An 18,277-nucleotide genomic window follows, 5' to 3' on the forward strand; every position below is an offset into this window, starting at 1 on the left:
ATGGATTACTGGGACGTGGTGAGTGAAATGCCCTCCCATTTCACAGTAACAGGATTATGGAGCTGCAGCAGTGAGACCAAACGGTTCTCAGCACTGCCATAGCAAAAAGGAGCCAACAGAACTCAGATAAAGTGTGTAGCATAAGTTATTCCATCATGAAACTTAATCCTTTTGAACATATGCTTTTCTTACAGTTAATACCATGACTGCTTGGTTTATGACACTCTGCTCAGTTTGGGGGTGCTGTGCACTGTGTGCTTTTATGGCACATATGCAATATGTGAGGAATGTAGTGAAGGTGGACATGGAGATATGTAGTGAAGGTGGACATGGAGATGGTTGGTGTAAAAGTAGAGGAGGCAGTGGATAGGGCAAGATGGAGGCAGATGATCCGCTGTGGCGACCCCTAAAGGGAGCAGCCAAAAGAAGAAGAAGATGCAATATGTGAGGAATCTCCGTCAGCATGCCCTAATTTCTTTCACCGTTAGTTGACCTTGCCTGCAGTGAACCAAAAGTCCAGTTCAGTATGTGGATGCTGGAGGACAGGCTTTGCCTGGTGGTGCAGGTTAATTGGCCATCATAGATTACAGCAGCAGGAAACCAAAACAAGTAGCAGATAATCAAGAGAGCATGAGGTAAGTGTGTGTGTGTGTGTGTGTGTGTGTGTGTGTGTGTGCGTGCGTTCCCATTAGTGAAGAATGGAGAAAAGAAATTAGTAGGATGAGTCAGTATTGGTCTTAGCCTCAGACTCTCTGCCCACATGAAGATGGAATGGATGAAATCCTTTGCACTTTAAGCTGGAATTTTCACTTGCATTCTGATTACCTACACGTCCATGTGTACTCACTTGCATGCAGCAGGTTTAATCAGTCCAATGGGAAACATTTGATTGCTAGCAGTTGCATGCTGACTGTTACAGGGTGGTGTACTGGCTTGATGGGGAAAAACAATGGTGACCTTCATGGATTACATTATTTTAAAAGCAATTGAAGAGTTTTCCTTGAATGTTGTACACTTTTAAGAAGATACCTTTGTGATTTTGCCTACACATTTCTGTCTCTGAAAATCATCATCAACATTAAACAGTGGCTTGCGGTTGGTTATTTTGCATGACAGCTAAACTGGCTTTCCGGATGTAGCAGGCAGTTTTTGACCATTTTGATTAAGTGACAAAATACAGCAGACTCTGAAAATCTGGCTTGTGAGAATAAGCGTGGATGAACAGTTTGAATCAAAATTATTGTGGTTTTCTGTAGTTTTGTAGTATTTTTACAACATACTGGAAATAAAGTTAAAATCACCACAGTATTGTAACACTATAGAGACTTTTAATTTAACCTTATTTTTTTATTATCATATATTCATCCATCCATCTATCCATTTTCTAAGCCGCTTCTCCATCAGGGTCGCAGGGGGGGTGCGGGAGCCTATCCCAGCAGTCTTCGGGAGGAAGGCAGGATACACCCTGGACAGGTCGCCAGTCCTGAATCATATATTCATATTTACATATATTTATTTAATCTTATTTTTTCATTATAGTATAAAATCAACTAGATTTGACATAAACGCCATAATCTTTAGCGTGACTGGTGTTTACTGTTCAACTGTGTAAATTTGTTGTCCTGGCATTTACTCTGGGGGTAGACATTAGGCTTATATAGGTAGGCTTTTACACATTGAATAGCAATTAATTGGACTTGAGTGTATTACTAATGTTGTTTTGCATATCAAACTCAATTTTTAAGATGGCATAAATGTTTCATTGTTTTATTTACCCTGTTTTGTTTTTGCAAACATTGGTGAGCATGAGCTCAGTTGGCCAAATACTGCTGGTGCTGGCATGGTGACAACTCCAGCAACAGTTTTCACCCCAATATTATTTAGTCCAATAACCCAACCATTGGCTAGATTTTCTATATCATACAGTGCACATGCTAGTATGTACATTGTGTATGCGTATAATATGCTCAGAGACATGTGAATCCACTGCAAACAGCCACTAAGTCTACATCATTGTACAGCTCAACACGTTTAGAGGATATCTCTCATCTCATCACCATATCCATATTGCCTAGCATCATGTTGAGCGGTGAGAGAGTGAGGCCTCTAGGTTTCCTGGCCATTGATAGCTGTGGGTTTGCTTGGTGTAATCTCGTGATGATGGGCTGGTACTTTGACTGTTTGACACACTGTTTGACATGTCAAAAGGATTAGTTTACCCTGTGGGGAAACATGGGATGTGCATCTCCAAAAGAAACTGGGTTTTGGACATCTAAGAGCATGTCAATTTTTCATCTCCTGAATGAGACGGAGAAACTTCCCATGCTCCTTGGAAGTAAACCTGCCTGATATTGATATTTGCACTTTTTTTGTGATGAGCAAAAAATTTCTTCGTAACTTGAAATAGATGTTATTGTCCATTTGTTCATTTGTTGAACAAGATAGTTTTGGTTCTCAATTGTCTGGATATTCAGAGATTTTGTATCATTAATTTTCATCACGTTCAGTGTCTAACAAGCTTAACAGTAGAATATTTACTGCTGCGGTGACTTTTGAAAAAGCCCATAATCATGAAATGTTATTGGAGTTGAAGCTATATGATTATTGTTGGGTCTTATATAATCCAAGTAAATCCCTGGAAATGAGGGAAGAGAAAATGTGTAACAGAATTTCAAGAGACAGAAGAGGGTGTGAGAGTGATGTGTAGGCAAAACAAAATGCTCTAATGACACATCACCTTGTAACCTCCCCCACATCTCCAGACTAATGAACTGTAGTATCATGGAGTGGGACTAATGGGTCGCATTAAACATACAAACACATGAGGCCTAGTCATTGGAAAAGAAAACAACAAAAGAAAACAAATGAACTGCTGGGCGTAAATGAGCAACGCCCTCTGACTCTGTAAACACGCGGCTCCCCCGTCACTATCACACCACCTGGCAGAGTTCAGCTATGACGGTTAACTTTGGCTCTAAAGGCATCTTAATGTGACAGCACACAATGTGTGAGAGGTTTTGCTTCCAAGACTCGTCACCGTGCAGCTGGAGGGGGCCACACACGAGGTGATTTGGGCCTGGCAGAAAGCCCTGAGAGATCCACTATTCTGTAGAGTTAATTGCCTCACAATCTTCTCAATGTGTGCGTTTGTCTGTATGTGTTTGTAGGCAGACTGAGAGCCCTCAGAGACTTTTCTTTTGCTTTCACTGAAGGCTGAGGCTCCACTTTAATCAGCTGCGCTAATTATCACCCTACTCTCATCAGGCGGCTCAGGAGTGCCACGGGTAAAGTTTTGTCTCTCTCTGTATCTCAGAGCCAGCAGGTACCTAAAAGAGCACTCAGCTCCGAGCAGGTGGCTAGAATTCCTGAGCTAACTGGAATGGCAGCAGAGTGGCTATAGTTTAAGATGGTTAAGGGAAACACTGATATCATAGTTGAGAGATTTTAAGTGAGACCTCCAAAGATTTCTTTCAAAATATATGCATAATTGGATGGTAAAGGCGTAAACAAAGTAATTATGAGTGACTTGATGTGAAATATTATGTTCCAGAAAATCTTAGAGTCAGAATTATTCATAAAGATATGACTACACTGCCTGATGCCCAAGACATTGTTTGATTGTAGTTTTTGGCCTAAAACTTATATTTAAACAGCTTTGTGCTGAATGGACTATGCAAGGAGTTTTAAGGCAAAATCGTCTCTAAAGAAAGCTTATATTTTCTGATTTATCAGTATTTTGAATATTAACATTACTTATAAAAGCTAAAAAATGTAGGTTCACTGGTGGTTTGGGACAGTGAATAAAATGGCTACATTTAGCTACAATCACTGGTACCTGGAGACAGTAAATTTCTCTACAATGAACCATTTCACATAAAAACTGTAAATGACTTTGTTTCTATCTCAGTTATTGAATTATGCAGAAATCTTGAGAAATTAGTGGAACTCCTTTAATGAACACAACCCTCCAGTCACACACACATAAACAAACACCACATAAATGTGTGTGGTTACATTTGTGTCTATAAGCCATAAAATTGTTATTTCAATAGCACTGTGTTGACATGGCTTAGCACATTTGGGGCTATGTTATGGCGCGATCTTGATGCCACAACTTACAGAAGACCACAAAACAATTATGCCCCACTAAACCCCCTATTTTGTAAATGACTCTATTGGCGAAAAGGGAAAACCCAAAGTGAAACTAAACTTTAAGCAAGCTGCTGCACTAGTCGTTGTGTGTGCCCATTATAAAGGCTACCATAGAAGTGTTTGCATGCATCACTTGGTTGCAGTTTAGCAACGTGCTGTATGTTTTTTAAGCATAATTCAGCAGATTTCCTAAATTGGTAGATATTTGGTGATGGTATTTGCCACGGCTCTCCTGGTTATTCTCTCCTGAACATGTGGCTCCTTTTCCTTAGCCTTTTTCTTCTTTTTTGGTTGAACTGTTCTTGTTTTACATCTTAATATAATAATAATAATATCATTTCGATTTTTGACTTCCATGATTTTTATTCGCAGCCCCAAGAAAATGGGGGCCCAACACACACACACACACACACACACACACACACACACACACCTACACACACACACACACACACACATTCTAAGCCGATTCTCCCTCAGGGTCACATTGGGGTGCTGGAACCTATCCCAGCAGTCATTGGGTGGAAGGCAGGATACACCCTGGACAGGTCGCCAGTCCATCGCAGGGCAGACAGACAGACCTAGGGGCAATTTAGCATGTCTAATTGACCTGACTGCATGTCTTTAGACTGTGGGAGGAAACCCACGCAGACACGGGGAGAACATGCAGACTCCACACAGAAAGGACCCTGGTCATCCGGCCAGGGAATCAAACCCAGGCCCTCCTTGCTGTGAGGCGACAGCGCTAGCCACCGTGCCGCCCACCAAAGAAAATATTGTCAGTTTATTCATTTTTGACTTCTTCACTCAATTTCAACCCTCAGCTGCAAGCAGCCAATAGCCACCTACATGAATGCACAAGGCGATACACAGATGTGATGTATGCTACATATTTAATGGCTGAGACATAAACAGAGTCATTCTGAGTGGTTTGATGTGAGATGCTCTGTTGTAGAGTAGCTCACAAAGTCAGAATTGTTCACAGTGGTGGTAATGGGAAACCAGTTGTCTGAAGAGTTTAGTTCCTCTGAAAGCTCTCTCACAGAAGGTTACTACATGAAGTGGTTAGATATGTGCTGCCTGATATCTGACACATTCTTTAATGACAGCTTTGTTATACGGTTTTGGCTTAAAATGGATTTTAATCCATTTATGGCAGAGGGGTATATACAGGCTTTTTTTCACATTTATGACTATTTTACCATTGTCAGTATTACATATAAAAACTCAGAAGGCATGTTTAGGTTCAATGGTGATTTTAAAATTTTAAAATTAAATGGCTATATTTGTGTTGTCGACAAGGATAACACCTGGTTTGTGTCACCACCACAATACAGAAATCAAAGTCTATAAAGTGCCTCTACAATTAACCTTACTTCAAACTACTCTGAATGACTCTGCTTCCATCTTAAGGCCTGAATAATTCTGAAGTTTAGAAAAATTGGTGGAATTCCCAGTTAAATAAAAAATATTTTTGCATTTGCATTACTGATTGTAATAAAATGGTAGATTTTGACAGTGAGGCTTGTAGCTCCCTTACATGCTTATACAATACATTGTTGCAGTTTGGTATCAAATGTTTTTCAGTCTGTTACCACAAAAAAATCTCTGCTTTAGACTACAGACTTCCAAGATGAAGGCACTCTGCTCCTCTGCTTATCTAGTCTAGGAAAGCACACAACAGGCCACAGAGGAGAGCTTATGGACTTATCTATAGAAGCCTATGAGGATGTTGAGGATTGAGAGTGTCCTCATCCGAGTAACTTTAAGGGCCTATATCCTACACATATCCTACATACAATAGTTATATTTCCATAGATAAAACAGCCTCACATTGTACATTTCATGTACGTTGCTAAAACCAATCCATTTTATGTGAGATATCCTAGCCCAGTGGTCTCTAACCCTGGTCCTGACGAGCTACCTTCCTGCAGAATGTAGTTCCAACCTGTATCCAGTAAGCTTACTTCTTAGATACATCTGGTCTAATCATTTCCCTCAGTTAAACTGCTTTTTTTTCTGAAATGATGATAGAATATATTTCATTCGTAAACAAATTAAACTTTATTTGACCAGTCTGAGTTTTGTCCTTTAAAACAAACATGTTACTAGAGGTTTATTTTAAAAATAAACCATCACAATTCACTTTCTCTCAACAAAGATGTTCCAATCCAACACATTTTGTGATACATACATTTTCCCTCAATGTCACTGGGTCTACTGAATTAGTGATTTAGATAAAAATAATATGAATATTCCTACATGCCTGCTACAAGCAAGTTGAATCATCTACGCATTTAATTGACTTTGCATCAAAAGACTTTTAATCTGCTTCAACTCTGTTGTACACTAAACAGCCACACTTACACCCAACAAAGCTTGCTGGTTTGTGCTTTGTATTTTGGTGAGGTTGTCAGTATTATTTGGGGAGAAATGCATGTTTGGCAAAACATGAGGCGTTTTGAACCATTCTGGTTACTGCAGGACACAGTATTAGTAGTCTTATTAATGCCCTCTTCTGATACAAACCACTGTAACCATTATACACTTTTCATGCCATTCAAGATTATTTTCATCTTACTCAATGAAAAAAAAGTATTCTTCAAAAAAACAGCAGCTCAAGCAGAAATATAAAAGTAGCTGGTTGAAACAAATGCTTAAGTCCTGAATAACTGAAGTCCTGAATAAATAATACCTCCAGAATCTACCAGCATAGGAACTATCCTATTCTAAAATATAACAGTTGCACAGCAGTACAGATGCTGTCCGCAGTAAAGCATAATGAAATTAAACCACAAAAGGCATTAGTAACTAAAGGCTAGTGGTTAAGCTTACTTACGTCTCAGTTTTGTTTGACTGACGTCTACAGGGCACAGTGTTGCTGAGGCAGGTGCCAGTAATGGGGTCCACAGCCTCTACGATCACAAACGGTCTCTCTTCAAGTGTGGCCACTGTCAGATGACGGTTGTCAGACACCGGCTCCATGTATGTTCCATATCGTGGCCAGACCGGGTAGCGCATCTGTAGAATACCCGACTCATAACTTCCCACCTACAGAGCATGAAGGAGAGAATGATTTATATGAGGCTTTAACACATTTGTTTGTTGGTACACAATTTACAGGTCCATACATACATGGTGACTGCCCCCTTGTCCATTTAATCTTGTCCACTTACCGTCTAAGTGCATTTTGTGGTTCTACAATTACTAGTTGTAGCCCATCTGTTTCACTGCATAATTTATTAGTCTTCCTTTATGCCATTCATCAATTGTCAGGGCCCCACTGAACTCCCATTGAGCAGATATTATTTAAGTGGTGGATCATTTCCAGCGCTGCAGTGACTTTAGAGTGTGTGTGTCTGTGTGTGTGTGTGCTGCACAGAGTGGGTCACACACAGCAGTGTTGCTGTAGTTTAAAAACATTGTCACTGCTGGATTGAGAATAATCCATCAATCAAAAATATCCAGCCAACAGCGTCCTGTAGTCAGAAATGACCACTGATCAAAGAACAGAAGATAGAGAATAAAAAGATAGGAACAGAAGAAGAGAAGTCTAACACAAACTGTGCAGCAACAGGTGGGCTGTCATCTCTAACTTTATATCAAGGTAGACCAACATGGTAGGACACCATGTTTAAAAACTCCAGCAACCCTGCTGTGTCTGATGCACCTGCACAAGCACAACACACACTAACATGCCATTACCATGTAAATGCAGTGCTCAAAATGATCACCATCCTAATAATGCCTGCTTTGTGGCAGTTATGACAAAAGGAGAATCCAGGAGAGGCTTCACCTTTCATGAACAGTTCTGGGTTAAAGCTCACCACTTTGCCAAAAAAGCATTAGCAAATAATTCAACTGTTTAAGGACAACATTACTCAATGAGTGCTTAGAAGGATTTGGGGTATTTCCCCCTCCATGGTGGTTAATGTAATCAAAAGATTCAGGGAAATTTGAAGAAATCTTTGTGTGTAAAAGTCAAGGCCAAAAACCACAGCTGTGACCTTTGATCTATCAGACGGCACTGCATTAAAGGCCGGCATGCTACTGTGATGGATAATCACCACTTAGGCTTGGGAATACTTTACCAAACCATCGTCAATAAACAGTATTCATCTCTGCATTCACAAGTGCAAGTTAAGACTGTACTAGCACAGCAGAAGCCATATGACAACGACATGTGGTCCAGAAATGCCACTGGGCTCAAGCTTATCTGAAATGGACTGATGCACATTGAAAACAAGTAATATGGTCTGATGAGTCAGCCTTTCACATTGTTTACAGAAATAATGGATGCTGCATTCTCTGGCCCAAAGAACAAAAGAACCATCCAGATTGTTACCAGCATAAAGTTCAAAAGTCAGGGTATGTCATGGTATATTCTTGTTGTTTAAGTACCCATGGCATGAATTACTTGCACATGTGTGAGGCACCATTAACACTGAAATATATACACATTTCTAAGTGTAGCACGTGACTCCTCCCCCCACTCACTCGCGGTTCTCCTCCACCAACCGTCCTCGGCGGGCTTTGCCCTCACTCTGAGTTTAGGCCCTGCCTTCCTGACGGCTCTTGCAGACGTCATCGGGTCCCGGGGGATGGGCACACGCCATGCTGAAGAGTGCATGCTACATTTTAGATGCTGTCTTTTTCAGAGACGTCCATGCTAATTTTAACATGACAACACCAAACTACATTCTATATATTTTACAACAGCATTTCTGCATAATTAGAGACTGAGGGGCTAGATTAGCTTGTCTGCAGTCCAGACCAGTCACTCATTAAAAACTTTCAACACGGTGTGAAGCACAAAATGCAATCAAGACTGTACATAATGAAGACTTCTGAACAATGGAAGAATGCCAGAACATTTTGCTTTCAAAAGTGGTTCAGTGTTTTCAGTCCCCAAATGATTATTATGATAAGTGCTGTTAAAAGGAAATATAATGTAACATAGTGGTAAGCATTCTCCTGTCCCGAATAAACTTATCAAATATTTTGTTTTTATACTGTTTTAAGTTTAATACAGGTGAAACATATTACTAGACACTGAAACAGATTACATTTCCCATACTCTTCCAAGTTTTTTGGAATTGAAGTTTGAGGCAGGCCTGATAAAATGGACAAGGTACATAAGAAACAACATTAAAGGCCAGCAGTGAGTGCATGAGTTGTATATCTTACTCGATAAAGTGACTTTTCCTTCCATATGTTCATCAGTCAGTCGGTTTAACAGTGTTTAAAGCGTCGTGGCTAAGTGGCGTGTAGCTGAGCCTTATTGTTTTGAGTAAACATGATCTGGTCGTTAACTCTAGAGATCACACCACCTGCGTGGCTTTGACTTTCAGAAGTATATTTCCTCTCTCAAATCATAATCAAAGATCTAGTTTTGGCTTGCCAGAGTGCACACTGCAGAAGACCCGTCTCTTTGTCTCCATCTGCTTCAATTAGCGGATGTTTACTCTTTGCCCATTTTGTATGCAGTGCGTGGGATTAAGCCTCCATGGTTAATTTCCTTTTCATTCTGATGACATAGCAAATGAATGGAATTGTTTTCCAGTAGATCATTGTCAGAACACTGCAAGGAGATAAAGAGTGCTATGCTGTTGTTGTTTACTTTCAAAAATAATGATGCCACATGTTCTTAAATACTTGTCAGGGCCAACATTATACTCCAGCGTCATTATCTAAGTTAATCATGTTTAGATTATAGCAATTGTTAGAATACATTATGAGCAGTAAGACAATTCCCTGAAAGTTTTAACCAATGAAGCGAAATAAAACAGATGGACAGGGGGGAAAACCTTTTTGGCCAATTACTTGCTGATGACTTTGTGGCTAAAGGAGCAATATTTTTGTAGAACTGTACTCTGTCTATTTTCCTGTGTTCATTCAGGGATGTAATAGCATACATTGATCTGGCTTAATTTCTTCATCAATGTGTAGACTGCTAGCCAGAAAAATCATACAGTAAAAGCTCAGAACCAAATGAACCAAATTAGTCAGAAAGTAATCTTCCAATCTAAGTATTCAGACTGTATTCTAAAAAAACAAAATCAGAGCTATTTGGATTTAATAATAACGTCCTTGTCTACACAAAGACAGTTTGTAATGCTGCTTGTCAGCTACCTTCATAGGAGCATGACTTAAGATCTAAATACTGTTTAAAAGCATACTTCATTTATGAATAGCTTATTTAAGATGCTTTATGAAATAAATGAAATTATATTGACGTAAAGGTCCTTATATTAAAATCTATTTATTTTTACTTTAGTTTAAATGTACTTAAGTACCCATAGCAAAAGTATTGTGAGTTATTATAGATATTGTGTTATTATTTTGATGATTTTTATTATAGGAACTCGTGTGGCTATAGAGAATCAGAAAGGTGTGGGAGCCATGTAACTCGATACATGTGTTATGAAGTCCCCGTCTCGGTAGCCTTCGTAGAAGAGGTCACCCAACCGTTTTTTGAATGGCTCAAAGGACAGCAAATGTGCTGTCATATTAGACTTTTTTCATGTTTATTAATCACCTGTGAAACAGGAAAAAACTCCCACAGCGCTTTCCGCATAGTAAAAATAAAAATAAATAACCTGGCTGCCCTGAGATTTCGTCTGTATTGATTTATGCGCTTGTTTAGCTCGGTGCAGCTTATGGGCCTTGTCTAAAGGCTGTGAAGCCTAAATCTCATCCGAATGCGCTCAGATGAAACAGATCTGCGCCCTGTGGCTTGTTAGCGACTGGGCTGCTCACAGAATTAAGCTGCTAAGGTCGCCTGCAGGGCATCACTTTCAAAAAGCCTTCACAGGCAACATGCAGTTCTTATCTGCAGTACACGTTGCTTGTCATGCTTTTCCAAAAAGAAAATTACAATGGCCAAAATTTGTTTATGGTAGATGCGTGACTTGTGTAACAACAGGTTTTTGCTTTGGGGATTTCTTTTAGTGGACAAAGGGAATTTGGACGACTCCTGTAGAGTATTTTTTGCTCGACTACAGTTGCAAAAATGAATATTTGAGAGCTGAAAGCATTTTTTTCTGGACTTGTCACATTGGAGAAAACCTAAATTGAGTTTGTTGCTTTATGAGTGTATATCAGTGGACAGATTTGGAGTGAATCTATTGGCTGTGCAGTGTTTTCTCTCTCTTGAAACTAAACTCTCTGTCCATCTGGCAGTGATTAAAGCCCCACATGAAATGCTGGTGCCCTATAGTAATCACTCTGCCTGTTCATCTGTCTGTTTGTCTGTCCATCCGTGCATACATTTGATTTCTCTGCTGTGCAATGAGCAGGATAGACCATAATGCATAGCAACACCAAACTTCTTCTTATTATTATTATCTTAGTATTTTGATCAGATCTTCATTTAAGTCAACAATGGATAATGATAACCCTGTAACACAAATAACATAGTGATATAGTTCATCAATTATTAATTAAACAAAGTGTTCCAAAAATAAAGTGTTTGTTGGCAAAAGTATATGAACCTGTAACTCCTGTGAAACTCCTTGAGTAGAACTGTCTTCAACCAAACAGTTCCTGTAACTGTTGATCAGCCCCACACATTGACTTGGAGGGATCTTGGCCCATTCCTCTCTACAGAACTCTGTTATGTTGGTGGGCTTTCTTGCATGAACACCATGCCAGATTTTGTCACAACATTTCTATTGGAATAATATCAGGACTTTGACTTTTCCATTGCAAAATCATGTAGACTTTGATTTTTTTCTTCTGGAGAACCTACCTTGTGATGAGGTGTAGTTCATGGATGAATGCTTTAACATTCTCCTTTAGAATTTATTGATTCAATCCCTAATTTATAGTTCTACCAGATCATGGCAAGCGGTCCTGATGCAGTAGCAACAAAACGGTCCCAAATCATGATACTGCCACCACCGTGTTTCAAAGTTGGGATGAGGTTTTTTGACATGGAATGCAGTATTCATTTTTTTGTAGAAACAGAACTTTTCTCATTTAAGCCAAACAAATCTATTGTTTTTTTATTAGTCCACATAACATTATTTTATATAATATTTATTATATAATTCATTTTTGTGTCAATTTGTTCAATAAACAAATGAAAAAGTGTACAGTTTGAGGTGATTCTTTTATTGGGTTCTCTTTATCTTTTGTTATGATCTTGTTATGAAGATCTGGCCAAATTTTAGGTCACACTTGTACAGAAATTCACATATTGCTAAAGGATTCACAAACTTTCAAGCAGCACTGTAGCTATAGCTTGAGAGAACTGTGAAAAAGCCTTCAATGAAAAAAAAAAACTTTTTCAATCTCCTTCATAGATACAGAGCTTGTGGTGACAAGTGATAACGTCTTTCTAGAACATTTCTCCATAACCTGCTGTGATGGCAGGGTTATTAAAATATAGCAGTGTTGATGATTATAAAAAAAACAAGACAAAGGTCCAGCTTTTTTGTACAAAAAGACTTTCTGAATTTTGTTAAACTAAGCAATAATCTAAATAGGCTATGCATCACCGTGATTTCAACAGGCACACTAGGTTGGGCTGTCAGACGGGATCAGAAATCAAATAGACTTGGCCCTTTTCATTCGTTAAGTTATGCATTCAAAATCATATATTAATTTGCAAAGAAAATGAGAAAGAAGATAAACAACAGCAGTAAATACCAAATTTCAAAGTCAGTGTCTCATACATCCACCAGGAGGAGCTCAGCATAAAACTGACCCCAAAAGCACAGTATTTAATCCAGTAGTTCTTAGTCTCTTGGGAACATATTTTTGCCTGTTAGCGTTTTTTGGTTAACAAAACGACATATTGCTCCATTTAGAATGATTAAGCTGATATAAACCTGTTGGATGTTGAAATAATCATAGTATGTGAAGCTCCATATAATTCAAATGAAAGCAAAAATGCATAGTTTTGTATATTTATGGTTAATACTGGCATGTTCTCCGATGTGCAAGGAGGCAAAGGCAGCTTTAAAAATTTGATTGGATGTTTTCTGCATTCAAATGTGCATTTGCATTTTTTTCTTTTGAAATGTTACATTTTAGGCTCATAGGCCTAATGTTAGGCATGGAATGGAGTGGAAAAGCTCTTTTAACCTTAAATGGCTTATTGCTTTTATTAAATGGCAACACAATTCCATAAAGCATTAATGCATAATAAAATACCCGAGTGTTCAGTGAAAAAATATTATAATGATTGCATTAAACCATTGTTCCACTTAATAATAGCAGAAGGCCGTGGTTGCCAAAGGATATTCTATGAATGATATTTAATAAGTTGGCACATGAATGCAGAATGCAGTTGATGTGTAAGGTCATATGTATGCATATCAAGTATTTTACAGCTGTGTAGAACAGCTTTAGACAGATTGTATGAGCACCACTATCAGGTATATAAATCAAAAGGCTTCTTCTGACCTGTCAGTGTTCCACTTTTCTGTGAGAGTCAAAATGCAGATTAAGGCATGTGCTGCTTTACAGCCTTAAATCAGAATGGAAGGCATAAGATGGGCTGAGCCTTTTCCACCTTATGTTCATTCTTTCTCCCCGTCTCATCTGTTTGTGTGAAGATCCGTCTCTGGTTAATATTCTCTCCATGTTCCTGGTGTTGCTTTGCCTTTTTTTCAGGAAAAGAGGTGTCATTGAGAGATGACGCTGACGCAGTTATGAAAAACGAGTCATCGTCAGCTGTCAGCCGGACTGCTTTTGAAAAGAGTTATCCGGTGATTTACCTGCCTAATAAATTCCCTCTGCTGCAGGAGGAGAGAGTGGAGTGAGGTGTCACTCTGTAGGCCAGCACACAAATAGATAGATGTGTGAGGGAGATACAGAGGGCTGCACATCTCTCAAGTGAACCAGAGACAGTGAGTCCAGAGACTGGACTCTGGCCCAAGGGACAGGGAATGAATACCCAGAAAGTCATGTATCTGCTAAAGAGATTGCCTGCCTAAACTCCCATTAGTTACTTCCAAAAGTTTTTGCTTTCCATGCCACAAAAATTACACTAGAACTTTCAGTGAGGACGTCACAGTCCATCAGTGACTTTTCTTTTTAAACTAAAGGTGCCCAAAGGCCTTCTTTGGAGCGATGCTACAGAAGAATAACTTTTGGTTCTCTAAAAAACTTTTCTTCGGATGGGTCTTTAAAGATTGCCTCTGTAAGTGAGATGTGTGAGTGTGAAGAGCTTTTTCAAAGTCTCATGAACCTACACACATTGTCAATGTTCTTTAGCAATTAAATGTTTTTCCTAGAACGGTACATCCAAGCCAAAAACCTTTTAGGAACTGTTTGTATTTAACGGTGTAGAGTTACTCTTTTTGCGAAATAAAGAAAAAGTACACTGCGTAAGTTAAATCATGTTTGATTATCAGCCTGTGAATGTGCAAGTAATTCATTAATACGCTTTATTCAAGCATTAGACATGGGTGAAAATATAAGCTGGAGTGCAAAAAAAGGAAGATGAAATGAAACTCATTTTTTAAAGTATAGGCCAGCATTTTTCAACATTAATCTCTGTCATACCTGCATAGCGTGAGATATTAGCACTCTAATTTTAATCCAAATTGCAAAATTTAAGTAAGCGATTATTCCACGCAACTTACTCAAACTACAACTCTTACACTCAATGAAATGGACCAGCCCCTACCTACTTGATGGCAATGGTGAAATCTTGAACTGTACCACGAGCCCTTCGAGCTTTGAGTACAGCTCGGCTTGATCCGCCATCCTTCAAGATGTGTGGAAGACAAGCGTCAAGAATGTTCTCTGTACTGGCACCCAGGTGATGGAATGAACTCCCACTGGCTGTTTGTACAGCAGAGTCTCTCACTGTCTTCAAACACAGACTGTCTCTTTATACAGCACTATAAATGAGCACTGAATTAAGTATTACTTGTAATGTATTGTACTGCACTTATGCATTGTATTGTATTGTATTGCACTGTTCTCTGTTCAACTTTCTCTCTAACCTACTGGTAACTAGCCGAGATACTTTCTCTAGATAGACAAAGCACTCCTTGTAAGTCACTCTGGATAAGACCGTCTGCTAAATGCTGTAAATGTAAATGAAATGAGAAACTGTCTTACGAAGGTTTTTGACTGAGGGTTTATCCAACTACTAAACACGGGAACAACACAGTAAGAAAGCTATTCCAGTGGCTATTCCACTATTTACACAGATTCTCTTCGTAAAAGCTAGTCCTATCAAAAAAAAACAAAAAAACATTTAATTCAGATTCACAGCTTCATTTTGGAGTTCCTTCGGATGAAGAATTCCTGATGTTTTATAAAGATACTGGCTCCAGCAGCTTCCCAATACTGTCTGTTATAAGTGTGTATAGAATGATTCAGAAAATCTAGATTAGATTATGAAATGCTGGAGTGCTCCTTTTTTTTAAAACGACTTTTATAGAGATTGATGGCATTGAGTATTGCTGTTGTCACTGTGAGTCAGTCTTCATAGGTGACAGGAAAAATAATCTGGATGAGACTTATCAGTGAGGGAGTGATAGCAAACAACTCGCTGGCTGTTGGAGACAGGTGAACAATGTGGCTCAAACTCAAAAATAATACATTATGTTGGATAGATTTGCTCATGGTGCATAAATCACGGCTGGAACGCATTTGCTTTTATCAGTGCCTTTGTGAGAGAAATGGTCTCATTATGCATGCTTATAATAGAGAAATACTTTCTTCTCAGAGTGTCACCTGCATGCAAAATTACACCATCATGCCAAAGCTGGACTCATCTATCACACAATGGCCACTTTATAATGATATCACATAATGAACATGTCCTGAATGTCTTGAAAATACATGCATTTCTAACAGATCATACAGCGGACAGTCTGCAGGACTGTATAGGGGCATAAGCAGAATCTGTCTGTCTGTTGTCGCATCACTTGCACCCATTTCAAAAACTATAGAGACTTAATTTCTTTTTTCCATAAAATATCAGCACATCATCAGTAAGTCAGTACAATTCTGTCACAGGTATCTCCTTTTGAATGAGAACATTGGCCCCCTGTGAATATGAAAAACAACATAAAACAGCATGAGAATATGTGGTAGAAGTCTAAAGTGTGCGCTGTGGAGTTCACAACAACAGTGTATCCAAAAAGGTGAACTTTTATGGTGTAAATGGTTTTGTTTGGTTTTATTAGACATAAACAAATTTGTATTTTACATCTATGAAATGATGCTAATATGATTTTAAATCATATTAAATAATATGTAACAAGCTATAATAATAGTAATATAATGTAGTTGTGAACAGAGCTCTAGATGTTTAAGGCATCCAAGCACATTTTTAAACAATTTACCTCAGCAGTGAGTTTATCACAATAAACATTAGAATAAAGTCATATTCATAATTCAAATAAACTTAAAACCAATAAAAAGTAACAAGAATTTCTTGGGTCCATATTTTTCCTTGACATCTTCACAGCCACCAAAGAGACTTGTTAATATCATCAGTTGCATCATGAGTGCAATTTACTGAAGCACTGATTGGCCAAACCAGGAGCTGCTTTTTAACTACATATAATACTGGACTTCCTCGAGGAGAGGCTTGGAAATAGTTAAACACACCAACATCCAGAAAATCACTATTTACAACCCCAATTCCAATGAAGTTGGCACGTTGTGCAAAACATAAATAAAAGCAGAATACAATGATTTGCAAATCCTTTTCAACCTATATTCAATTGATCACACTACAAAGACAAGATATTTAATGTTCAAACAGATAAACTTTATTGTTTTTTGCAAATATTCACTCATTTTAAATTTGATGCCTGCAACACGTTCCAAAGAAGTTGGGACAGTGAAATTCTTTGCAATTGCACGTTGAGAAACGTTGTTCTTAAACTGTTGGACTATTTGCTCATGCAGTTGTTCACAAAGTTACTTGCTTGTGAACGACTGAGCCTTTCAGGGATGCTCCCTTTATACCCAATCATGACACTCACCTGTTTCCAATTAACCTGTTCACCTGTGAAATGTTCCAAACAGGTGTTTTTTGAGCATTCCTCAACTTTCCCAGTCTTTTGTTGCCCCTGTCCCAACTTCTTTGGAATGTGTTGCAGGCATCAAATTCAAAATGAGTGAATATTTGCAAAAAACAATAAAGTTTATCCGTTTGAACATGAAATGTCTTATCTTTGTAGTGTATTCAATTGAATGTAGGTTGAAAAGGATTTGCAAATCATTGCAAATACATTGCTATACATTTTGTTTATTCAAATATTTCTCAGCAAATAAACACATACTACACAAATAAATCGATTTTTAAAATGTCTTGGGTGCCTAAGACTTTCGCACAATACGGTGTATATATACATATATATATATATATATATATATATATATATATATATATATATATATATATATATATATATATATTTATATGATTTCAAATCATATTACAATCATTTCATATATATATATATATGTGTGTGTGTGTGTGTGTATGTGAGTGCCCTTACCCAGCTCACATTATGTACTTCAAAGCCAAAATGGTTTCTAGGGTGGCCTTGAAAGTTTATTTATATTACTTGTATATCACATGCCAGAAGTGATTTCACGTTGATTCATACAAGCCCACGGTGAGTCCAGAGTCTTCAGTACAGAATTTTAGTTTATATCTCAGCAGACCAAGAGTTGTCGCTGACCAACCGTCACTTCTACAGCTCCTTTCGCCATCCTCCTAAACAAGCACCCTACTCACATCTGTCTGCTTTAAACTGCTGAAAGTACATTTTATTACATACAGTACACACGTTGTAATGGACACAACCACTGAATATAACAACGTTTTCCCCTTTACTCTAGTCAGCACTTTCATTTACAGCAATATGCATATTTTATAAATAACTTACATTTATGTTAGCTGCTCAATTATAGATGTACATACTGTTCATGTGTACTATAACTATAATGAGAGTTAAATCCCATTGCACATCATATTGCGGTGGCTGCCACTTGCTCTGTGTTGCAGAAAGGGCTTTGAAGGCATGGTATGCAAAGCTGCGCCACATACGCCACCCCTCAAGTGAAAAAAAATATTTGTTGCTGTTGTTGTTTGTTAGTTTGTGATGTGTTTGTGTTGTTTGATTTTTATTATGTCAGG

At 38.3% G+C, this 18,277-nt stretch overlaps 1 protein-coding gene across 2 annotated transcripts in view; it reads right to left on the minus strand.

Annotated features, from left to right (window-relative positions):
* Nucleotides 1-18,277, minus strand: part of grin2ca (glutamate receptor, ionotropic, N-methyl D-aspartate 2Ca) — a 105,862-nt gene that overhangs the window by 24,299 nt on the left and 63,286 nt on the right. For both annotated transcript variants that reach the window (XM_037544807.1, XM_017705897.2), the window contains one exon: nucleotides 6,992-7,203. In XM_037544807.1, the coding sequence (XP_037400704.1) occupies nucleotides 6,992-7,203 (212 nt within the window). The remainder of the gene's footprint in view (nucleotides 1-6,991; nucleotides 7,204-18,277) is intronic.

This window comes from Pygocentrus nattereri, chromosome 14, assembly GCF_015220715.1.
Source record: "Pygocentrus nattereri isolate fPygNat1 chromosome 14, fPygNat1.pri, whole genome shotgun sequence".
NCBI lineage: Eukaryota > Metazoa > Chordata > Actinopteri > Characiformes > Serrasalmidae > Pygocentrus > Pygocentrus nattereri.